This window comes from Cebus imitator, unplaced genomic scaffold, assembly GCF_001604975.1.
Source record: "Cebus imitator isolate Cc_AM_T3 unplaced genomic scaffold, Cebus_imitator-1.0 Scaffold112, whole genome shotgun sequence".
In the NCBI taxonomy this organism is placed as follows: domain Eukaryota; kingdom Metazoa; phylum Chordata; class Mammalia; order Primates; family Cebidae; genus Cebus; species Cebus imitator.
In genome coordinates, this window is record NW_016107427.1 from 3,049,229 (window position 1) to 3,074,739 (window position 25,511).

Genomic DNA, 25,511 nt, shown 5'->3' on the forward strand with positions numbered 1-25,511 from the left:
GGGGTTTCACCATGTTGACCAGGATGGTCTCGATCTCTTGACCTCGTGATCCACCCGCCTCGGCCTCCCAAAGTGCTGGGATTACAGGCTTGAGCCACCGCGCCCGGCCAGATTTAGATATTTCAAAACAAATGAGGTAGGCCAGGTACAGTGGCTCACGCCTGTAATCCCAGCATTTTGGGAGGCCAAGGTGGGCGGATCACTTTAGGTCAAGAGTTCAAGACCAGCCTGGCCAACATATAGTGAAACCCTGTATCTAGTAAAAAAATACAAAAATTAGCTGAGCGTGGTGGTGCATGCCTGTAGTCCCAGCTACTTGGGAAGCTGATGCAGCAGAATTGCTTGAACCTGGGAGGTGGAGGTTGCAGTGAGCCGAGATTGCACCGCTGCACTCCAGCATGGGCGACAGAGTAAGACTCCATCTCTCAAAAAAATACAAGAAACACACACACACAAAACAAATGAGGTGAACATCAAAGTGAGACATGTAGACATGTGAAATATCAGTAAGTTTTGAAATGAGCAAATCCAACAGCTACTCTCAGCACGCAATGAGCCCAGGAGCCATTTTAGATGGGGTTAAGTGTTACACTTGAACACACCCCAGTGTCAAAACATCCACATCTTAGCCTATGTATTATAATGCTTGGGTAGAGAGAACCCTAACCCCATTGTTATTAAAAAAAACATTTCCTCCATCATCTACACTGAATCTAAGATACCGTCAACAACAAGATGTACTGTTATTTTATATGTTGCCAAAAAGAAAGCAATGATGCAAATGAAATTGCTACCAGGTGGATTTTAGGATGCCTCCCCACTTTAGTATATACGTTTAAAGTTGCAGAACTGATTAAGAGAGGCAGGGACCGTCTGTTTTCTTCACTGCCGTATTCCCAGTGCCAAGAATAGCGTACATAGTAGTAGACAGTTGGCACTCTAAAAATGTTTGCTAAATATATGAGTGAATGAATGAATGAATTGGGACAAATGAGCTTTATGAATGAAAGCCATGCAGAGTGATCATTTTATGACTGTGAGTACCCAACTTGAATGGTTAAAGCATGAGCACAACATTCTGTTACTTAAAGCAATACAAACATTTCCAACTTATTTTTAAAATTACAAAGCTATCCATTTATGTTGCTGCAGAACTGCTCGTTTCAGGAAGAGTGAAATCTCAGATTTCCTTTATAATGCCTAAGACAAGATGCAAAAAAGTTTCAGCCTGTCAACGGGAGTCAAATATCAGGTCAAGTTATTTCCAAATTTGTGTTTTGACTGTGATGTGGCAGTGCTGTGGCGGAGACCTTGTTTTCTTGTCTGTTATCACTGTCCATGATGCTCACAGTACAGTTATTTTTTGAAGGCCCACATCCTCCATGCAATGTGGTGGTGAACAAGATGTACAGGTAACCCTGGGCGTTGACAGGCACTAAGCAGACAGGACGCTGGGGCACTGGTGTAAGCTGGTCTTCGGCCTCTGCATAACCCCAGCATTTGCAAATCCTGGGCCAGCTCAATGAAGAGTTTGAGCAAAAGGCTCTCGGCCTAGGCTGTCTTAGCCCCCTAAGTATTGCTTTTGGTTTTCTGCTCTTGTACAGGCCAGGACTTTTTATGGCTACATGTACTCCCACTTCTGGCTAAGAAAACAGATAGAAGCTTACAGTGTCTCCGGAGAAGAATGACACATTAACAGATAAGTAAGAAGCAATGTAGCTAAGTGCTACAACAAAGATGTAACATCTTTGTTCTAAACAATAGATGTTTTAGAACCCTAGAGGAATAGGGCGAGATGCTAGGAAGGCTTTTTGGAGGAAGTGATATTGAACTGAATGCCAGGAGTGAAGAAGGCATGGGATTCTTTGCAGAGCAAACAGGAAAAGTGAAGCCAGAGAGGTGAGAAATCGTGTGTTGTACACCAAGGACCACGAACGGTTCTGCTGATGGAACACGAAGCAGTCACACGGGGCTGAGGAGGAAGAGCACCTGAGGACAGATCATGACTTGCAGACACTGGATTTCAAAAATATTGGTGATGCGGGATCAGATTTGTTTTAGGAAGATGACTCTGGGCTGGTCTGTGGAGGAGATTCAGGGGGGACACAAATGAAGTTAAGGCAACCAGTTAGGGAACATGTAGGTGCAGTAGTCCAGGGAGATGCAACGGGCCTAAGGTCAGAGAATTTATTTCAACAGGAGGTGAAGGAGGTAGGGCTGAGGGACACTGGATGTGGGTCAGGGCAAGAGGATGAGGAAGACAGAGGAGTCCAGGACAATCCTGTGTGTCCAGCTGGAGTCTGAGTGGCTAGTAGAAACTAGCAACTAGAAGAAGAGAAAACAGGTGGCAGAGGAGCAGCAGCAAAGAACAGGCTTTGGGGAGAAAATAGGCCGTTTTTTGGCATTCTGAGTGTGAGATGCCAGGCTAGCAAGGCACACTGGAGCTGCAAGCAGGAAAGGGCTGGGTCAACAATTTAGGTTTAGAAACCACCAGCATACATGGGGTACCACGAAGTGTGCCAGCAAACAAAAATCTCTTAGGGAGATCCCTAATGGAATCAAAGTCAGGAATTTTGGTTTCCATTCCTTTTTCCACCAGAGTTCCCAGGAAAGTGTATTTTCTTTTTTGGGGTAGTCGGGTGATTTCTCTTCAAAATAAAACAAACTGAGAATATCAGTGGTGGGGAGATAATATCTGTTCTTTTAAACAGATTCTAATGTATTAATACCACCAGTAGCTAAATCAAACTTTATCTTGGTACAGCATAAAACCTCTATCACACATTGTAGTTCATATCATATGGGCTCACTCAAGAGTTTACAGAAAATATTTTTGGATCAGGTAAATGAAATCCTTCAACAGCAGTGCTGTGTGATCTGGCCACTGCCTACATCTCCAGCTTCATCTCATAACACTCTCCCCCTCCCCAGCTTATTGGTCTTCCAGCCACTCCTAGGGGAGGCGAAGCTCCTTCCTGCCTCTGCATAGGCGGTTTCTGCTGATCTCTCTTCAGATCTCAGCTGAACATCACCCTGGTGAGGCCTTCTCAGAACAGCCTATCAAGAAGAGCAACCTCCTTCACTTTTTTTTCCTATTACCTGTTTTTTTTAATTTCTTCTCTCTTTCTCTCTCTTCTTCTTTTTTTTAGAAGACAAACTCTTGCTCTATCGCCCAGGCTGCAGAGCAATGGCGCAATCTCGGCTCACTGCAATCTTGGCCTCTCGGGTTCAAGCAAGTCTCCTGCCTCAGCCTCCCGAGAAGCTGAGGCTACAGGCCCGCGCCACTGCGCCCGGCTAATTTTTGTATTTTTGGTAGAGACGAGGTTTCACCAAGTTGGTCAAGCTGGTCTCGAACCCCTAATCTCAGGTGATCCGCTCGCCTCGGCCTCCCAAAGTGCTGGGATTACAGGTATGAGCCACCACTTCCGGCCTACTACCTGGTTTTCATTTCCTTTACTACACTAACACAAGGTCTACTTTATTAGCCTGTTTATCTCCTTGCTTTATTACTAACAGATCCTCCAGAGTAGGGATTCTGTCTTCTCTCCTGCAGCCCCGGCACGTAAAGGTGCTGGTCAAAGAAAGGCGGGAATCACCGACCGGACACCAGGGCAAATCGGGGCAGCCCAGGGATGCGAGATGCCAGCCAGGGAATCCGACCCATGTGGGTCTTTTCTCAGCTTCCCCGCTCACCGTGACTTTCACAAGTAACGGAACCCCCTCAACCTGTTTCCTCAACTGTAAAAAGGCACTAGACATAGCACGAAGCAGTTCTGGCAGCGCGGAAACCGGAGGACGCTCTGGGTGTCACGACAACGCGTGGAAGCCGCGCTCCGTGCCGCGGCCCCGGCCCCAGCCCCAGCCCCGGCCCCTGCCTCCGGCCCGCCATGTGGCGCGGCTGACCGCCGCCGTGCGCCCACCTGTCTCCCTCTGCGTCTTCACGCTGATGTACTGGCGCAGCTTCTTCACCGCCCGGTCCCGGATGCCCTTCTCACTGGACGCCAGCCGCTGGGCAAACTGGATCTCGGCCGGCTGCATGGCGGGGGCCATCGCGCCCGCTGGAGCATCCCCGGCCGCGCAACCCACAGTGCCGCTGCCGCCAACCGAGCACCGCGGAGCCGTCGCCGTCCGCCCGAGCCGCGACTGCGCAGTAGGTGGCGGTGGCGCGCGGGCTGATGGCGTCACAAAGGCGCCGGCGCTCGCAGCGCGCCCTGCGAGGGAGCGCGGCCCTGGCCCTGGCAGTAGTCATAGCGGCCCATCCCGCGTATGCGTGGCGCCGGCGCTGCCTGTCGATTGCCAGAATTGAGGCTGTAGACGGCGAAGTTAGCCAGGGTTAGGACTTGGCCAAGAGACGGACGGCTGTTTGTAAACGGTCTAGGAAATTTTATTTGTTTGAGACAAGGTCTCGCTATGTCGCCCATGCTGGAGTGCAGTGGCGCGATCTCGGCTCACTGCAGCCTCGACCTCCCAGACTCAAGCGATCCTCCCATCTCGACCGCCCGAGTAGCTGAGACTACAGGCGCGCGCCATCACGCCCCGCTAATTTTTATTATCTTTTACAAAGACGGGGTCTCGCTATGTTGCCCAGGCTGGCCTCAAACTCGTAGCCTCCAGCGATCCTCCCGCCTCGGCCTCTCTGAGCGCTGGGAGTACAGGTTTGAGCCACCGCGCCCGGCCACGGTCCAGGATCTTTAGTCCCATTTAGCACACCCCGTTGAGCCAGCAGCTCTCCTGCGATCTCCGTGGCACGAAGTTTTTAACTGCGGAGCTTCCGGGTCCCCCGGGTGGAGTTGAGACTAGAAGGAAAGGCCGGCACTGGGGCCTGCTGAGCGGGTGGAGGGCGTTCCTTTCGCCAGCGCCAGCGGAGGCTCGGGCAGCTCGGCGCGCCCCTACCCCGGAGCCCTGGTGCCAGTGCAGGGGCGCCCGCGCCGGCGTCCCGAGGCCTGGAGAGCACGCGCGCTTCGCGGCGAGCTGGGCAGGGCGGGCTGCTTGAGAGCGGGAAGAAATCAGCTTTGGGTTCATGTGTAACCCGAGGCCATCCTATAGTTTGCGCGCTCGGCGGGCGTGCTGGGACAAGTTAATGGCCCAGATGACTCCACGCGTAGCGGGCGGTTATGTCTGTTGTCCCCGCTCAGTTATCTGGGCGACCTCCCGCGGTGCCTGTTGCCAAATTCAACCCTTAACATGAAAGCGCCTGAATCCCAGCGAGGGAAGGCGGGCCGCGGAGGCGAGTTTCCAGGCAGGACTGCCAGTTTCAACGCAGTCCCCCTGAGGGCAGCACTCCTCGCCAAACAGAAAAAGGCCCTTCCGATTTCTTTTACTTGACGCTTACACCAGGGGCCGACTTTCCTTCTGCTTCGCAGATAACTAGTTTTAAACCCGGGCTAAGCCGGAAGAGCCAAAGCGGTGCTCACCAAGGCCGTTCCCCGCCCTCTAGGCGGAGAATGCAGCGCAATTTCTGCGAGGTTTGAGCCTCGCGACTCTCCGTTCCAGACCCCCGTGGACACGTTCCCGCGCTTTCTGGCGTGAGGGGTCAGAGGTCGCGCCGCCGTCGCGCAAGCGAACGTAGCGAAGGGGGTGGCGGCCATGGGCGAAGCGAGCGGCGCTGAGGAGGTCAGCTGGGTCCCTGAGGAGGCCCCGGCCATTCGCAGCCTTCAGAGCCTCGCCCACTGCGCTCGCAGAGGGCCCGCTGTCGCGTGCTTGGGGAGGCCTGGAGACCTGATCCCCGGACAGCGTGGGCTGGGCCAGGATGGGGTGGAGGCCTGGGCGCGAGGCGACTTCGCCTCCAAACGCACGCGGGGGCCGGGTCTGCGAGGCTGCGCGCGGTGGGGCGCTGAGTGGCGCCAAAGCGGGCGTGGGAGCGTGGGATGGATGGTCACTCTGCTTGCTGCCTCGTGGAAGCACCGTTTTCCTCCAAAGGCCTGCTCCAGGACTCAGCGTCAGGCTTAGAGAGAATCTGCCCTCCACCGAATTTTTTAAATTTGTTTTTTGAGATGGAGTCTCGCTCTGTAGCCAGGCTGGAGTGCAGTGGCGCGATCTCGGTTCCCTGCAGCCTCCCCCTCCCGGGTTCAAGTGATTCTCCTGCCTCAGCCTCCCGAGTAGCTGGGACTACAGGTGTGCACTACCACACCTGGCCAATTTTTGTATTTTTAGTAGAGACGGGGTTTTACCATGTTGGCCAGGATGGTCTCGATCTCCTGACTTCGTGATCCGCCCGCCTCGGCCTCCCAAAGTGCTGGGATTACAGGCGTGAGCCACTGCGCCCAGCCCCTCCATTGATTTTGTAACTGTAACTGAGTGCGATGGAGAAGGTGCTTGGGCTCTGGGGCCAGATCCGTGTTCACATCCTGCTTCTGCCCCGTATTAATTGTGCTGCGTGGAGACTCACCTAGCTCTGGTGCCTTAATGTCCATCGGGACAATCCTGGAGGCTTGGGGTGAATAGTAGATGCGATCACCCGCAGAGGGCTTGGCACCCCCAGTAGGAAACCATTACAGATGGCTTCCTTTTCCTCCTGATCAGTTGGGTGCTGCAATGCTAAAAAGTTGCAGGTGTTTTCTTTGACTTTTAGGAATACAGCTCATGTTTGCATTTTCTTTTTCGTGGTCTTGCTCTGTTGCCCAGGCTGGAATGCAGTGGCACGATCATAGCTCACTGCAGTCTCCAACTCCTGGGCTCAAGCTGCCTTCCCACCTGAGCCTCCTGAGCAGCTGTGATTACAGGCGTCCACCACGCTTGACTAGTTTTTGTAGTTTTAGTAGAGGTGGAGTTTCACCATATTGGTCAGGCTGGTCTCGAACTCTGACCTCGGGTGATCCACCCGCCTCGGCCTTCCGTAGTGCTGGGATTACAGGCATAAGCCACCGCACTCGGCCTCTGGCCGTGTTTTCATATTTTTGTAGACAGGGTCTCTCTCTGTTGCTCAGGCTGGTCTTGAACTCCTGGCCTCCCAAAGTCCTGGGATTTCAAGTGTGAGTCACCATGTCTGGCCTGTTTGCACTTATTTTTGACATCTGCCCCCTTTTTGAAGGCCCAAGCTTCAGCTTTCAGAATGTTTATATATACATAAAAATATAGCAGAACATGATTTGAAAAGAATGATTTGAAACAATTATGAACATAAGAGGCATAAAAGAAAAGGAAACAAGTTGACTTGGGCTGTTTTTTTTTTTTTTTTTTTTTTTTCATATGAAGAGAAATATAATAAGATCTGCTTGTTCTTTTAGCACATGGGAACCAAAGAGGAATTTGTTAAAGTCAGAAAGAAGGACCTGGAACGGCTGACAACTGAAGTGATGCAAATACGGGATTTCTTACCCAGAATACTAAATGGGGAGGTGCTGGAAAGCTTCCAGAAGTTAAAGATTGTAGAAAAAAGTGAGTCTGCATGTTTAGCAGTCATTGGTGGTGACTAATTTGTTCTGGTAGATTTACCTTAGGTAAATAAGTAATTGTAAACACATTTTAAGGCACTCTTACGGTCCTTATGATGATATTTGGGAGAGTCTGATGACCTAAGAAAAGGGAGGTTTCCTCAGCATAGTAACTTGGACATATGTAAGTTGGTGGTAGAGGAAAGTTTGCCAGTTTTCTGAGCATCTATTATCAGCTTCTTTCTCTCTCTCTCTCTCTTCATTGGCAGAAGAATTTTGTACTTTTGATAACTAAAGCTTTGCCCTGAAAACTAAGTACTCACTGTGTAAGTTAAGGATCTTGCCATATGGAAACTTTGCATGGAGTTAACTTGTCAGTAGAGATAGCTGGAAGTACGTTCACTTATCTTTAGGTGGATGAGTGAGTCACTTTCTAGAATTGATTGAAGTTTAGGCTTTCTGATGTCCATTCAGACTTTTGCAATTTGAGCTGAGCCATTATATTTAATACCAGTTTAGGAGACTATTGAAGTTCCTGGAGATATTCTGAGATTGACTCAGCACTTGGTTGAGACTGAATCATGGTTAAATCAGCCTTTGATGGTTAAGGCGAATTTACAGCGTGACATTTGGTTGTTAGTCCTCACTGTGTGCCCCCTAGAAAATGTGCATCCGGGGGGCCCAGGCAGGCCTAGCGCTTGTCCATACAAGAAGGTAGCTCACCCCAAGAACATGAGTTTCTGGCTTGTGCAAATGTATCTGGTGAGTAGGGCAGCCATATCCAGTTAGAAGGGATAGTTCTTGTGGTTACCACAGTGCCTTGCCCTGTTTACATTGTCTTTGGTTTCCTCAGATCCATTCTTCTCTGCGTTGTGGTGTGCTCTGGGAGGTGAATCCCTGCAGACAGGGTTCCCCCAGTTACCTTACTGGCTGCCGGTGGGGGTCACCAATGGAAGGTATTGCTGGTGGAGAGAGGTTGGGTTGGGGTGTTTCTTCCTGCTCCCTCACTGCTTTGCTGCTGTTGTGTGGCAGTAGCTGCATCCCTCCACAACAAAGACTCCTGTCTAGAGGCCCCTTCCACAGTCCTAGCTCTTGCTGGACTCCAGTAATGCTGTTTTCTACCCCTGCTTCTTTGGCTGTAGGGCTGTTGCTAGTCCCTGGGTGCCTCACTGTCCCTTGGTGGTCCCCTTATCTCTGTTCTCCCCTCTGTAAGTGGTCCTTTCAGAAAAGCCTCAACATCTGTGTTGATTTGTCTTTCCTACTAGGACCCTGCCAGATATGTGCCATGTCATTGGTTGCCAAAATGCCAGGTCATTGACTTCTTAATTTCCGATTTCATGCTCATCCATCGACTTTCTGAGATGAGTCATTCCTTGTGCATTTATCTTCAGGAAAGGAAGGTAAATAGACATATACCAGTAGCAGTGTATGGCAGCCTGCTGGTTGGTTATATTCTCACTGTAAATAAATAAACTGGCATTCTAAAAAATATATCGGGGTCTCGTGAGTTAGTTAACATGAGTGTCTTTAGTGATCATTCTCCCTGCCAAGACCAAACCCAGTGAGGGCCACAAACAAATCTGTGGTCGCTTGAGCGCAGTCAGACTTTGGGAGATCTGATCTTATAGTCCCGGCGTCCCCCAGGCCATAGAGTCACCTTTTTCCATGATCTCTCTGGAGGTTCCTGCATATTCTCCTTTGCTGATTTATCCTTCTCTGCTTAGCAGCCTTCCAGTAGTGCTTGAGGCTCAGGCCTGGACCCCTTCTTGCCTCACCCTACGGCTTCTCCCTCGGCAGCCTCACGCACATTCGTATCTTCAGGTACCGTCTTGATGCCGGTGGCTGCTGGATTTAATCTCTAGCCCAGAACTCTCCCCAGGCTCAAGGCCCTGTGTCTGACTCTTGCTTGGCATTTCTTCCTACTTGTTTCACGATTATTTCAAATTCTAAATGTTTGCCCTACCCTAATTAGGAGTCTGAGGTCACCAGGAACAGACCCACAGTCTGACAGAGTGAGGTTTATGGCTCTTTGCAATAGGAAGACCACACCAGAACACCAGAGAAACTGTAGGGCATCTCAACAAAGAAGAGGATAGAGCTGTTACAGGACTTGGAGACGAGTGGTATTAGGTGAAGCGTAAATGAAGCAAAATAGAGCTGGGTCTGAAGACCAATATCAAGTTTGGCTGTGAAGTGGACCAAAGCCCTGTTTCCTTGAAAATTACGAAGTTCAAATAGATATGGAACATTGTTCTAGAAATCCCTTACTTGAAGCTCTGCAGTCGCTGGAAATAGTCCCCTCTGTGTCACGGTGACTTAGATCCTGCAGGCAAGAGTGGGATCTTCTTACTGGTACAATTTCAAACAGCAAAATTTTTGACAGTCTGGAATTTTACAGAGTAAGGCTTCTCAGTGCATAAGAAGTTAGCAGTCACTCAAAGAAGAGATCATTATGACACTTCACAGTTGCATTGTCTTTGGGAGACATATTTTCTGTTAACTTGGCACCTGACTTTATCTCTGTTTGTTATTCCAACCTGAAAAAAGTCAGGACAGACTTTTGCTTTCTCGGTGCAAGCTAGTTTTTACTTCCTCTTGTCATATCTGCCTCATGCTATCCATCCCCTACCCCTGTCTTACACTGGCCTGCCTCAGTCTCCCCAGAGCACCACCACCCAGACTACAGACCCGGGAGGCTTCCTTGTTATCTGTCTCTCTTCCTCATTACTCCCCACGAAACCTGTCTGGTGGTGCATCTTATGAGTGTGACTTCATGGGTGCATCCTGAATCATCAACCTGCGTCCGTCTCCACTGCTGTGTTCTGCCTCCTCCTGGGAGCCTCTTCACTACCACTTTCCAGTTCCTTGGACACACTGTAGCCTGAGCAGTTTGTGGCAGTTCAATCTGATGATGCTATTCACCTGTGTAAGTCTCAGAAGCTTCTCTGCTTTTAGGATAAAGAACAAAAAACTAAAAACCTCACCCAAACTCACTATAATCCAAAACCCTAAATAAAACCATAATGTGGCTTAAATGGCTTTGTATTATTGGGCACAGCCTCAGACCAGAGTCACTGCCCAATCTGATTACCTAGATGTGATCCATCTTCCTTTTAGATGTTGTCATGGTACCCTATGCTTCAGACAATATGGTTTTATTTCCATTTTACTTTATAAGTTCGTGGGAGTGCAGGGCCCTTGTTTCCTATCATTCTCTCCCTGGCTGAATATTTGATCTTGATGGACTACCCTACTGTCTCTGCATGCCCTTTCCTTCTCTTTTTTTGAGACCGAGTCTTGCCCTGTCACCTGGGCTGAAGTGCAGTGGCATGATCTTGATTCACTGCAACCTCTGCCTCCTGTGTTCAAGCAGTTCTCCTGCCTCAGCCTCCCAAGTAGCTGGGATTACAGGCATGTGCCACCATACCTGACTAATTTTTTTATTTTTAGTGGAGACTAGGTTTCACCATGTTGGCCAGGCCAATCTCAAACTCCTGACCTCAGCTGATCCTCCCACCTGGGCCTCCGAAAGTGCTGGGATTACAGGCATGAGCCACCGTGCCTGGCCTGCATGCCCTTTCTAGTTTGCAGTGCTATCTCATGAAACTCACGTTTGCTCCCGGAAATGTGGTGTTAAGGGAAAAGAAGGATCAGAGTGGACTGGGCTGGTTTCAGGGGGTTACTGTGGCTTCCTAAGGCATCTTTCATCTAATTGTGGCTCTTGGGTTCTTACCATTTGGGCAACATGAAAAAAAATGAAAATTCTTCTTTTTATAAGGCCTAGATCTGATAGCCCTCCCCAAACTCTCCCAGGAGCCTGTCTTCCTAATCATGTTGGACATGACTCTAAGAATAGAGCTCTACAGAGGAAAGCCACGATTGTACAATATGTCAAATGGCAGCAAGAGCCATTTGACATATTAATTCTTTTACTCTCCCTTTATCCCTATGGTCTAGAATCCATCCTTTTGCTTCTTCTAGAGGTTAATATGTGCTTTCAATCTTTTTTTTTTTTTTGAAACGGAGTCTTGCTGTGCCACCCAGGCTGGAGTAGAGTGGTGTGATCTTGGCTCCCTGTAGCCTTCGCCTCCTGGGTTCAAGTGATTCTTCTGCCTCAGCCTCCCAAGTAGCTGGGACTACAGGTGCCTTCCACTATGCCTGGTTAATTTTTGTATTTTTAGTAGAGATGGGGTTTCACCGCATTGGCCAGGCTGGTCTTGAATTCCTGACCTTGTGATCCGCCTGCCTCATCCTCCTAAAGTGCTGGGATTACAGGTGTGAGTCACTGTGTGCTTCCAATCTTAAGCAGTGACAAAAGGCAACCTGAAGCTAGAAACGAATGGAGGCAGGGAAGGAGTAGGCCTGATTTGAGAAGTTTGTTTTTAGAGTCTGGGTTTAGTTCTGTTTAGATGGGCTCAGGCTATAAAGTAACTTGTAAGCCAGCTAGAGGACTTGAGGTGATATATCAAGTAGTGAATGGGGCTTCATTCCAATTCTAGCACAGCATCTGCCTTTGGGAGGACTGGGCAAGGTAAGTGTTTTGGAATGATACTGACGAAGGTGTTGCCTGTGAGTCTTAGGGAGTTGATGAGCACTGGGGAGAGGCATGATCGATAAGGAGGAGAAGGGGAGATGTTCTAGGCTAGGCTGGTGGCATGTGTGAAAGTCACACATGGGACTGAACAGGACTGATTGCAGGTTCATCAGCTAGTGTTTGATTGCTGTGTGGGATAAGGATTGGGTATAGCAGAATGAGGGATGGTAAATGAGCAGTTTATAGAAGATAATCCTAGATTGTTTTTAATTTGAAATGAGAGTCAACTGGAAATTACCACATGGAAATAACCATGAAAATGATGATGAAAATGATGTGTTCAGGGTCATGTTTTTTCTATGTGAATGTAGGGTAGGTCTGAGGGATTGGTGGAAGATGACTTAGAGCATTTGTCAAGGAAAGTCTTGGGCTTCATTAGTGTGTGGGACTGTGGCTGTATGGATGGAATGGAAGGGACGTTTGATTAGTCTGGTGGTGAAGTCAGGACAAAGTGTCGTGATTTACAATGGGAAGTGAGAGTATGGAGATATGGGATCATTATATACTGCCTGCTAATTAGTGTCTAAAAAATGGGGATAGTAATGCTTACCTCATAGGATATAGCACAGTTTAAAATGGGAGAAGCTCTATAAGGTGTGCGCCCCTGTGCCTGGCTCATGGGACTCCTCGGTAAATAGCACTTCCTCAGATGGTGGGGGAAACTACGGGAACCCTTGGGGAAATGAAGAGACTCCAATTCACAGCCCAACAGCTTCACTTTTAGGATAAAGAACATTGTCACTTCCTGAGTTTTGGAAAGGTGTAGGGAGGTTTGAGTATGGCTCATCTACATTTGCAAAAGATATAAGCCAGTCCAGGCGCGGTGGCTCACACCTGTAATCCTAGCACTTTGGGAGGCCGAGGTGGACGGATCACTTGAGGTCAGGAGTTCAAGACCAGACTGGCCAACATGGAGAAACCCCTTCTCTACTAAAAATACAAAAATTAGCTGGGCATGGTGGCGTGCACCTGAAATCCGACCTACTCAGGAGGCTGAGGCAGGAGAATCACTTGATCCCAGGAGGCAGAGGTTGCAGTGAGCCGAGATTGTGCCACTGCACTCCAACCTGGGTGACAGGGTGAGACACTATCTCAAAAAAAAAGAAGATGCAAGCCTGACAACACTGTAGGCATCCCCATTTGCCTTGTGAAAGTTAAGTACTCAGGAAAACATCACCCTCTGTTTTCTTTCATCCCTTCTTGTGCTTTATTCATCCCACAGTGGTGACGAAATCAGTGGGTGTCAAAAATTTGTTTATAACTAGGAAAATCTTGTTTTTTTAAAAAATAAAATTTTATGTAATAGTATATGGTGGTTCTAGATGTAAAACAGATGAAAATTGTATTTTCTGCATATTTTAAAAATTAAGTTTTAGAACATGTACTTATAAAAATCAGTAGGTACAGTGAAGATGGTGTGATGAAGACAAAAATTTGGTATCCGAGATTTTGGAAGATATTTGGATGATCATTTTCAGCCTCCAGTTTGTTTTTAGTTTTGCTTATCTGTGACACAAATACCACAGATAAGGAGTTGCAAATGGTAAAGTTTTCAAATAGTTCAGCTAGCATCATGAAGATAATTTCCAATTAAACTGATATAGAAGCTTGAAATAGGAGTTAGATATTTTTGTTTTACAATTAAATCACTAAGATCTAGCAATTCCTTGCTTTCCTTGATTGGCAGTTGTTCATTTCATAGAGAAATGACAAAAAAGCCATTCAGTCTGTTTAAATCTTCATTGTTTTATAAAAAACACTTTTTGTGCATTATGTTGCATTTGAAGTGTTAAATGATGTAATGAAAAATAAAACAACAATTTGACATCTTAGTGGCAGTCAGATATTTACTGAAAGTCTCAGAGGAGCTGGAATTATTTCTGTATATTGAGAGCACGCCTAAAATTTTGGTCTCATTTCTGAAATAATTAAAATGTTAAATAGTTTTAAACTTTTAAAATTTATTTGTGTATTTTTTGATATTAATAATGTGAATCAGCCTTGTGGTCACTGAAAATATCAGCAGAGAATACAGACTGGTGCAGCCACGATATACTGGTGAAATATTGGACCAACAGCATTTTGTTTTCCTTTTTTTTTTTTTTGAGACAGAGTCTTCCTCCAGGCTGGAGTGCAGTCGCGCCATCTTGGCTTACTGCAACCTCAGCCTCCCAGGCTCAAGCGATTCTCCTTCCTTAGCCTCCCAAGTAGCTGGGACTACAGGCACATGCCATCACATTGGCTAATTTTTGTGTTTAAAAATTTTTTTCAAAATAAAAAAACCACAAAAAACAAAAGGCCAGTCATGGTGGTGCACACGTGTGATGCCAGCTACTCCGGAGGCTGAGGCAGGAGGGTTGCTTGAGCCCGGGAGGCGGAGGTTGCCGTGTGCTGAGATTGTGCCACTGCCTCCAGCCTGGGTGACAGAATGAAACTGTATCTCAAAAAAAGAAATTTTTTTTAAATTAAATAAATGAATGATGAGCAAATGTGGCAAAAAAAACCTTAATAGTAGGTAAGTCTGGGTAAAGAGATACATAGGCATTTTTTTTTTTTTTTTTTGGTATTAGTTTTTGTGAATTTGAAATTACTTCCAAATAAAAAGGTTAACATTGTAAAGTAGAGCTATTAATTAGCTGTTTATGGGACTGTAATTCTTCCCCAGGTATTCTTAGATTCTTAGCAGTAGGATTGGAAGACTGCTGCACTATGTGATTTCTTTTTTTTTTTCTTTAATTGTGTTTTAGGTTTTGGGGTACATATGAAGAACATGAAAGATTGTTGCATAGGTACACACATGGCAGTGTGATTTGCTGCCTTCCTCCCCATCACCTATATCAGGCACACTATGTGATTTCTAAAGAGTTTGTAGGATATTTTGAGATTGATTTCCTGAGAGTTTGATATGGGATACCCGTTTCAGTTCTGAGAATTATTTGTAGTCTACAGAAATAGGAACTTGAGAAATACTCATGAAGAGTGGAAAAAAAGAGTGAGGACCAAGAAAAGGATTATTACTTTGACCTAGAGTTTATTGTGGCCCAAATGAAAGAACGTCAGAGTGTGTCACATCCATATCCTGGCAGGGAACACAAGGAGTAAACAGAGAAAAGTGAAGAGATTAAGGTGTGATCAGGGATAAGGGAACCAGTGCCTGGAGAAAGACATTCAGGAACTAGCAAAGCAGAGCACCATTGCCTCCCCTGGGCCGAAGGAGCAGAAGGGACAGAGGTACCAGACTTGGTGAGAGGCGTTGCTCTGGACAAATGCTTGACAGCACTTGAGGCCTCACCCAGCAGGGAGGATGGAGTGGGGAGACATGTCCCACCCTTAGCCATCTCCTGTCCTCCACTTTCCTGAGGGGCTGCTACTGTGTCCAACAGGAAGCCACTGCTGCTGTGGTTGTTCACGTCCGCCTCTTGGGGCACAGATCGGAGTGGAGAGGGTCTGAAGGATCACGTGGAAATTGTCCAGAACGTGGGAAGGTAGAAAAAAAAAAACGTGGGGAGCTTATGGACAGAGATGGTGGAAAGGTGGTGAAGATAGAGGGGGAAGAGGCATGTAGTGTTTGAATATCACCCCTGACTGCCCCACTGTCTATGTCATATATGTGTGTCAGTGAATGAAAAGCAAAATTCCCTGACCCTGGTTTGGGAAATCAACAGAATTCATGTGAGTTCAGCAAGATTGATCTTAGTGTTTTTTTTTTTTTTTTGAGTTGAAGTCTTGCTCTGTTGCCCAGGCTGGAGTGCAAGTGGTGTGATCTTGGCTCACTGCAACCTCCACCTCCCAGGTTCAAGCAATCCTCACACCCAGCTTCCTAAGTAGCTGGGACTACAGACATGTACCATCACACCTAGCTAATGTTTGTATTTTTAGTAGAAATGGGGTTTCACCAGGTTGTCCAGATTGCTCTTAAACTCCTGACCTCACATGCCAGGTGACAAAGAAATCATAAGATAAATTGATCCCTTTTGTGTAGTTTTATTTGATTAGTGTTTTAGAAATCCTTCTTTTCATGTCTAGCTTTCTATACCCTCCCTGTGCATAAGTTGAGTATCAAGAGATAGAGCCATTCTCTTTTATTTATTTTTTTGAGACAGAGTTTCACTCTTGTTTTCCAGGCTGGAGTGCAATGGCATGATCTCAGCTCACTGCAACCTCTGCCTCCTGGGTTCAAGCGATTCTTCAGCCTAGGCCTCCATAGCAGCTGGGATTACAGGCATGTGCCACCATGCGTAGCTAATTTTGTATTTTTTTAGTAGACATGGGGTTTTGCTATGTTGGCCAGGCTGGTCTTGAACTCCTGACCTCAGGTGATCCGCCCTCCTTGGCCTCCCAAAGTGCTGGGATTACAGGTATGAGCCACCATGCCTGGCCTACTCTCGTGTTATTAGACCTGCATTGAGGAAAGATTATTGGCCATGTGCAGTGGCTCACGCCTGTAATCCCAGCACTTTGGGAGGCCAAGATGGGCAGATCACTTGAGGTCAGGAGGTCAAGACCAGCCTGGCCAGCATGGTGAAACCCCATCTCTACTAAAAATACAAAAATTAGCCAGGCGTGGTGGTGGGTATCTGTAGTCCCAGCTACTCGTGAGGCTGAGGTGGGAGGAGTGCTTGAACCTGGGAGGCAGAGGTTGCAGTGAGCTGAGATCGCACCACTGCACTCCAGCCTGGGCAACAGAGCAAGACTTGGTCTCAAAAAAAAAAAAAAAAAAAAATTATTTTTTCAGAAGATACATAGATATTCAAATGGTCATGTTCAGGTCATTTGTAATATACACTGTTCATATTATTTCTGTCTCTGGATTTAAAAAATTACAAAAGCAATATATTCTTATTGTATAGGAATGAGACATACAGATAACCAGAGTAGCCATGTGTTTTTCTTGGTTCAAGGATTAGCAGAAGGAATGTATAAAGAAGTGAAATTCATTTATGTGACAAGTATTTATGTACGGCATACTATGTTCAATATAGACATTTGGAGGGTAGGAGTAAAACAAAACCTGTGGAAATCCCTGCCCTCAGGGTGGATTTAGGTAGCTTGTTAAGAGTTCTGTTCCAAGGCAGCAGCAATGCTCCCATCTGGCCACAAGATGGAGGCCTCATGCAGCAGAAGGGCACCTGCCGCCTCCCCAGGAGGCTGGTGTGAATGGGTGTGGCCTCCCTGTCACTGACCTGGAATTCTCTGAGATTGCCTAGGGTAGAGTGGGATGTTTTAACCCTGTTCCTTTGGTATGTTAACTTACACTAGGGTTGTGCACAGCTGTCTAGAACAAGCGATTTGAAATTACCATAATGCAAGAGAGCCCTTTTGGGTGGTCAGAGTTAATTCCCACAGGTTTTTACACATGATGAGGTTTGTAGAGATTTCCTATTTCCTTTACCATGTTTGAGTAATATATAGTTTAATAGTAGAAGCAAAATTTAACAGTTAAGTGCAAAGAAAAAATTTTAAATCACAGAAATTTTATCTGTTTCTTTTTCAGTTTTTGCCTATGACCATATGTGGTATTTCATATATGATGATTGTAGTGTGTATGTATATAAATAGTGTCTTCATCTAACATTGTTACAAATAACGCAGCTATGTAGTTTTGAAAGCATAGTTAGTGCTTGCTAGTTGATTTTTTGAGTGGCCAGGATTAAGATAAAATCAATAATTCCAGTAAAAGTTACTGTGGCACAATATTTCTTAAAAGAGCAGAAAATGAAACTCTGACTTGAGGGAGAAGAAATAGTCCAAAGGTACTTTCCCCTATTTCTGAGAAATGCTTTTTTTTTTTTTTTTAAAGAGATGGGGTGGGGGTCTCACCCTGGCTGGTCTTGAACTCCTGGCCTCAAGTGATCATCCCACCTCAGCCTTTCAAAGGAATTATGGGTGTGAGCCACCGAGCCTGGCCCCTAAGAAACACATTTTATAAGAAGCTTTGGCAGCCAATTTTATAATGTTTAGCTGGTCTGAATATTGACTTTTAGGTTCTAATCTTTCTGCTAGGACAGGGTCTCTAGAAAATTTAGAGACTAGCTTTATTTCTTCCTCCCTTTATTAAAGCTTCCTTTAGAGCTCTGGAGATACCCATGTGGTTCTAAGCAGTCCCCACAAGCTTCTGATTTGGGTTTCCTCTTGTCCTCCCAGACCCCTAGATTTGAAAGCTCTACCCCTTCTCTTTCGGTTGCACATAATTGAGGAAGTCTCAGTTTTTCTCCTCTAGGTTGCAGTAATGTTCTGTTCTCAAGGCATCTGGCTCTTTGAGGCTTTCTCACTCATCGCAAGTGAGAATAGAAGAATGAGACATACAGATAACCAAAGTTGCCTTGTGTTTTTCTCAGTTCAAGGATTAGGAGAGGGAATGTAGAAAGAAGTGGAATGCCTTCATGTGACAAATATTATGTACTGCCTTTCAGTACCCTCCATGTTTTTGCACTTTCACATTCCTGTGGATGGGTTCCCTTGGTTTGCTGTTGTTGGTCATGTGTTATGTGTTCACTTTATTTTATTAGGAATGAGAAACCAGGTTACTGCCCAGAAGTAATTGTTCTCAAAGTGTGGGTCCCAGACAGGTAGCATGAGTCTCACCCAGGAACTTGTTAGAAATGTAAATTCTCAAGCTCACCCCAGACATTCCAAATTGGAAACTCCATGGATGGGACCCAGCTTACTCTGTATTATCAAGTCCTCCAGGGATTCTGATGTACTCTGAAGTTCGAAAATCACTGTCCTAAAGCATTGCTACTTTAATCAGAGAATTTATACCATTAGCTCTTAGCCCCCTCAAATCTTCGTATATGTTGGCATAAAAACTGATGATTTCCTAGCTCTTGAGATCAAACACTTAACAATTTGTATTACATATTTGATTTTTTTGAATGTCAGTATTTCTGCAACATAATGTTTTAAATTTAAAGTTGATAATACTTTTGCTTGATTTGTTGACGTGGATTTTTTGGGATTTTTGTTGGCTGCTGTTGACTCATCAGCTGAATGAGTGTGGTGGAGAGGCGGTATTATGTAGTTCCCACTCTTTCACCATAGCATTTTCTGATTTTTATCGCTGTGATTTCCTCCTCCAGTGCCTACTACTGCAGTTGTTCCATTGAGTCAGTCTGCCAGTGGGTGCCACTAGCTTTGTGAATCAGCCTGTGCTGGCTCTGCACACTCCCGAGCTGCCTTCTGCTTCTCAGGGAGTAGCGACAAGTCTGTGCCATGAGACAGTCGTGCTTCTCAGCTCTGCCTTCAGTCCTTTAAATAACACATTTTCTTGAAGCCTTGAGTACTAGTCTGGCAGTAAAGTGAGGCCTTAAAAACACAAAACAGAAAACAACCAAAGTCCTTTGTGCTGTGGACTAAAAACTGAGATGAACTTAAAAAACAAGACTTTTAGAATATTATTTATCCCAGGACAGGTTAGAAGTCAGAAATGCAAATATTCCCACCCAAGAAATCAGTGCAGATTTTACTAAGTGAAGATTGGGCAAAATAGATGCTTAGGGAGAGATTAGTGACTTGAAATATCTTGAGTATTTTTATATCTCTTTCTCCTAGACCTGGAAAGGAAAGAGCAAGAATTAGAGCAGCTGAAAATGGATTGTGAGCACTTTAAAGCCCGCCTGGAAGCCGTGCAGGCCGACAGCATAAGAGAGAAGAAGGTACTATGCTCAGGGACAGGCTCTCACCATGCCAGAAAGTGGGGTTGGCTTACAGCCTTTCACTTATGATAAGCAGTGGGTCTGAATTTTTTTACTCTTAATCGTCAATAAATTGTATTTGTAAATGTATGTATTTTTAGTGGGTTGGAATGTAGGTGAACAGATGGATTTTATAACCAGTTAACACGTAGATCATTCACTTGCTATCTTTTAACTTTTATGTTTAAAAATCTGCCCTAAAATATAAAGGTTCATAATTATCTTAGTTCATTTTGTGTTCCTATAACAAAATATCTGAGGTTGAGTAATTTATAAAGAAAAGAGATTGGCTGGGTGCAGTGGCTCATGCCTATAATTCCAGCACTTTGGGAGGCGAAGGCAGGCGGATCACCTGAGGTCAGGAGTTCGTGACCAGCCTGACCAACATGGTGAAATCTTGTCTCTACTAGAAATACAAAAATTAGCCAGGCATGGTGATGCACACCTGTAATCCCAGGTGCTTGGGAAGCTGAGGCAGGAGAATCCCTTAAACCTGGAAGGTGGAGGTTGCAGTGAGCCAAGATCGTGCCACTGCACTCTAGCCTGGGCGGCAGCAAGACTCCAGGTCAAAAAAAAAAAAAAAGAAAAAAAAGAGGTTTATTTATGTTAAGATTTTGGCGGCTGGAAGGTTCAAGATTGGGCGTCTTTTGTCTTTTTCTGGTGAGGGCCTCAGTCTCCTTCAAATCATGACAGAAGGGGAAGCAGGCTGTGTGATGAGATCACATGATGAGAGAAAGCAAGAGAGAGAAACTGAGGAAGCCAGACTCTTAACAATCTGCTGTCAGGGAAACTAATCCATTCCTGTGAGAGCAAGAACTCACTCACCCTCCATAGTCGATTCATGAGGAATCCACTCCATGACCCATCACCTCCCACTAGGCCCCACCTCTAAGAGTGCCACACTGGGGATCAGATTTCAGCATGACTTTGGGTGGGGACAAACCACATCTGAACCATAGCAATGAGAATCTTGGGGGAAAAATTATGTACATTGTATCTTATCTTTGGAGATAGATGTATTAAATCAGAAGTACTTGTAATTAATTTGGGGATTATTCTATTTTTGACATAACCAGTTATATTTTATATAAATATTAGAGAAACTAATAATATTTCTTAAAAGTTATATATTTTAACTTTCTGTGTGGCATAACTTATTTCCTTTTCCATACAACTAGAACTATTCTAACACTTCTTATAAAATTTGGGGCTTGGATGTGCTTTTATTTTGAATAATAGTAGTACAGGTGCAGTGGCTCATGCCTGTAATCCTAGCACTTTGGGATACCAGGGTGGGTGGTTTGCTTGAGCCCAGGAGTTCAAGACCAGGCTAGGCAACATTGTGAAACCCTGTTTCTATACAAAAAATACAAAAGTAAGCCGGGAGTGCTGATGTGTGCCTGTAGTCCCAGCTACTTGGGAGACTGAGGTAGGAGAATTGCTTGAACCCAGGAGGTGGAGGTTGTAGTGAGCCCAGATTGCTCCACTGTGCTCCAGCCTGGGTGACAGAGCCAGACTCAGTCTTAAAAAAAAAAAAAAAAAGAAGCCATTCCAGTAAATGCATCCTGAGAAGGAGGAAACAGCCATGATAAAGTAGTTTGAAATCGCCAGAGTTTTGTTGCCCTGGAAGTTTGACCTTAAAATGTGGGAATATTTTACCCAACTATTCCCTATTTTTAGTTAAAAATCTTGTTGAATGGTCTCACCAATTTAATACAGATGGAAACCCTTGTGAGTTTAATGCAGAGGGAAGGCCCCACAAGGTTAATACGGAGGGAAGCTCTCCCAAGGTTAATAGAGAGGGGAGCCCCGCCCAAGGTTAATAGAGAGGGGAGCCCCGCCCAAGGTTAATAGAGAGGGAAGCTCCCCCAAGGTTAGTAGAGAGGGAAGCCCCACAAGGTTAATATGGAGGGAAGCTCTCCCAAGGTTAATAGAGAGGGGAGCCTCCCAAGGTTAATAGAGGGGAGCCCCCCAAAGGTTAATAGAGAGGGAAGCTCCCCCAAGGTTAATAGAGAGGGAAGCCCCACAAGGTTAATACGGAGGGAAGCTCTCCCAAGGTTAATAGAGAGGGGAGCCTCCCAAGGTTAATAGAGAGGGGAGTCCCCCCAAGGTTAATAGAGAGGGGAGTCCCCCCAAGGTTAATAGAGAGGGAAGCCCCCTTAAGGTTAATATGGAGGGAAGCTCTGCCAAGGTTAATAGAGAGGGGATCCCCCCACAAGGTTAATAGAGAGGGAAGCCCCCACAAGGTTAATATGGAGGGAAGCTCCCTCGAGGTTAATAGAGAGGGGAGCCCCCCCAAGGTTAATAGAGAGGGAAGTCCCCGAAATGTTAATAGAGAGGGAAGCCCCTGCAAGGTTAATAGAGAGGGAAGCCCCCCAAGGTTAATAGAGAGGGAAGCCCCCCCAAGGTTAATAGAGAGGGGAGCCCCCCCAAGGTTAATAGAGAGGGGAGCCCCCACAAGGTTAATAGAGAGGGGAGCCCCCACAAGGTTAATAGGGAAGCCTCCCCAAGGTTAATAGAGAGGGGAGCTCCTGCAAGGTTAATATGGAGGGAGGCTCCCCCAAGGTTAATAGAGAGGGGAGCCCCTGCAAGGTTAATATGGAGGGAGGCTCCCCCAAGGTTAATAGAGAGGGGAGCCCCCTCAAGGCTAATAGAGAGGGGAGCCCCCCCGAAGGTTAATAGAGAGGGGATCCCCCCGAAGGTTAATAGAGAGGGGAGCCCCCCCAATGTTAATAGAGAGGGGAGCCCCCCAAGGTTAATAGAGAAGCTCCCCCAATGTTAATAGAGAGGGAAGTCCCCCCAAGGTTAATAGAGAAGGAAGCCCCCCAAGGTTTATAGAGAGGGGAGCCCTGCAAGGTTAATAGAGAGGGGATTCCCCCCCAAGGTTAATAGAGAGGGGAGCCCTTGCAAGGTTAATGGAGAGGGAAGTCCCCCCCAAGGTTAATAGAGAGGGGAGCTCCCCCAAGGTTAATAGAGAGGGAAGCCCCCCGCAAGGTTAATAGAGAGGGGAGCCCCCCCAAGGTTAATAGAGAGGGAAGTCCCCCCAAGGTTAATAGAGAGGGGAGCCCCCACAAGGTTAATAGAGAAGAAAGTCCCCCCAACGTTAATACAGAGGGAAGCCTCCGCAAGGTTAATGCAGAGGGAAGCTCCTGCAATTTACCATAACAAGATCATTTCTCTTCTGGCAGCTGCCTTATCTGTGGTGTTTTTTGGTGTCTCTGTCCAGGCCTGTACAGATTATAAGGTGGGACTCTAGAAACTTATTGTTTTTATTTCTTTTGAGACAAGGTCTTGCTCTGTTGCCAGGGTGGAGTGCAGCGGTGCAATAATAGTTGCTGCATCTCCATCTCCTGGGCTTATGCGATCCTCCTCCTTGGCCTCCAGAGTGACTGGACTACAGAGATGTGCCATGACACCCAGCTAAATTTAATTAATTAATTTTTTTACAAGAACAATTCTATTGAAGTATAATCTTTAAAACAATTAAAACTTTTTTTTTTTTTTAATAGAGATGGGGTCTCACTGTGTTGCCCAGGTTGGTCTTGAATGCCTGGGCTCAAGCGATTCTCCTGCTTTGGGCCTCCCAGAGTGCTGGGATAAGAAATCAGTAAATTGGAATTCATCAAAATTTAAAACATTTGCTTTTTGAAAGAACCTGTGAATATAAAATCACCAGCTAGAAACTGGGAGAAAATACCTGCAAACCATATATTCAGCAAAGGACTTATATCTAGAATATATCAAGAGCTCAAACTCAAAAATAAAAAAAAAAGAATAGTTAAGGCAACTTTGAAAAACAGTAATGAAATGGGAAGAAAGGAAAAAAAAAGTCCAATTAGAACATGGGCAAAAGACATGAAAAAAAGTTTCATAAAAGAGAACATGCAGACAGAAAATAAGTGCATGAAACAATGTACACCATCACTAGCTGTCAGGGAAATGCAAATTAAAACCACAATACACCTGTCAAAATAACTAAAATTAAAAATAGAGATAACACCAAATACTGGGTAGGATATGGAGAGAGTGAATCACTCATACATTGTTGGTGGGAATATAAAATGGTACAGCCACTCTGGAAAACAACTGGGCAGTTTCTTCCAAAACTAAACATGCACATGCCATACAACCCAGTAATTGTACTCTTGGGCATTTATCACAGAACAATTAAGGCACATACTCACACAAAAACCTATAAATGGGTGTTCCTAGTGTCTTCATTAGTAACAAAAAAAAAAAAACTTGGAAACTATCTAAACTTCTTTCAGTGGAGAAATGGCTAAACAAATTGCAACATATACATACCATGGAATACGAAGCAATAAAAAGAAGCAAACTAGTGACGCATGCAACTTGGATGTATCTGAGAAAACAAGCACTGGTGGCTCATGCCTATAAGCACTTTGGGAGGCAGAGGCCAGAGGATTGCTTGAGCCCAGGAGTTTGAGACCAGCCTGAGCAACATGGTGAAACCCTGTCTTTAGTACAAAACATGTAATTCATTTTAAAAAATGAAGAGAAGGGGCCAAGGCAGGCGAATCATGAGGTCAGGAGTTTGAGACCAGCCTGGCCAACACAGTGAAACTCCATCTCTACTAAAAATACAAAAACTAGCCAGACGTGGTGGCACGCGCCTGTTATCTCAGCTACTCGGGAGGCTGAGGCGGGAGAATCGCTTGAACCCAGGAGGCAGAAGTTGCAGTGAGCCGAGATCATGCCACTGCACTCCAGCCTGAGCAACGGAGTGAGACCTTATCTCAAAAACAACAAAGTAATTCAATATTCTCCAACAGTTGTGCCTATACCAGGAGGCTAGGGTCTTTTTCCTCTAGAGTTCAAATGTTGCTACTGTCAGGACTCTTTCCTGGCCCAGCCTCCTCACATCATAAGCAGATATTAAGACCCAGCACACCTCCTCCACTGACCCAACAAAATCCCTGTGGAGGAAACATATCCACCATGGCCAGGAACGAAGTCTTCCGTTGTTTTTTAGCATCAATTGTGAAAAGACTCTCCTTTTTCCGTTGAATTGCACTGGCACCTTCATTAAAATCAAGTGACAGGTCAGTGTTTCACTGATCTATATGTCCATCCTTATGCCAGTGTCACACTAGTTCTATTTTGGTAGGTTTATAATTAGTTTGTTTCTTCCTCTGAATCAGGCACTGTTAGTTTTCTAACATGGTTCTTCTTTTTCAAACAATTTTTTAGATATTCTGAGTCTTTTGCATTACTGTAGAAATTTTAGAATCAGATTATCACCTTGTACAGGAGGAGTCTGCTGAAATTTTGATAGGGATTATGTTGAATATGTAGGTCAGTCTGGGAAGAGTCGACATCTTACCAATATTGATTCTTGCAATTTTTGAACATGGTATACCTCTTTATTTAGCTCTTCTTTACTTTCTCTCAATAATGTTTTATAGTTTTCATTGTATAGGTCTTGCACTTTAAAAAATTGTTCTTATTTTTGATGTTCCTGGGAATGCTATGATCTTCTTGAGTTATTTTGATACTATTGTATTACGTGTGGAACCCTGTGTTGGAGCATATCCTCCTGCAATTACCAAATGTGACTGTAGTGAGGAGGGTCCTGCCTGCTTATTCTCAGCAGTCTTTTTGTGGTCGTGCAGAAGAACCACCATACCCTGACTAATTAAGATGCAGACTGCTTAAGTGTGAGAAAAAGTAGAATTCCAAAAGGAAGTGCTATGACATATTTTTTTTCATGTGTCACCATGACTTGTGTTCAGCTACAAACACTGGGAGGATGAATCTAGGAGTCCAGATTGTTGTTATAATGAAGATATTCAAAACCCAGAGGTGACAAATCACATGATGCAATATTAG

At 45.6% G+C, this 25,511-nt stretch overlaps 2 protein-coding genes across 3 annotated transcripts in view; one reads left to right on the plus strand and one right to left on the minus strand.

Moving 5' to 3' along the window:
- The window catches only part of RRP1B (ribosomal RNA processing 1B), a 40,847-nt gene extending 36,676 nt beyond the window's left edge, over positions 1-4,171 (minus strand). Inside the window, exon 1 of the mRNA XM_017538553.2 lies at positions 3,921-4,171. Coding sequence (XP_017394042.1) covers positions 3,921-4,050 — 130 coding nt within the window. The 5' untranslated portion in view covers positions 4,051-4,171. The remainder of the gene's footprint in view (positions 1-3,920) is intronic.
- A 41-nt stretch (positions 4,172-4,212) lies between these two features.
- Positions 4,213-25,511, plus strand: part of LOC108311204 (heat shock transcription factor 2 binding protein) — a 110,164-nt gene continuing 88,865 nt past the window's right edge. The window contains exons 1-4 of one of the 2 annotated variants that reach the window (XM_017538551.2): positions 4,213-4,332; positions 5,364-5,613; positions 7,227-7,377; positions 19,519-19,622. In XM_017538551.2, the coding sequence (XP_017394040.1) occupies positions 5,587-5,613; positions 7,227-7,377; positions 19,519-19,622 (282 nt within the window). In that variant the 5' untranslated portion in view covers positions 4,213-4,332; positions 5,364-5,586. The remainder of the gene's footprint in view (positions 4,333-5,363; positions 5,614-7,226; positions 7,378-19,518; positions 19,623-25,511) is intronic. The other variant, XM_017538552.2, reaches the window with a different exon arrangement.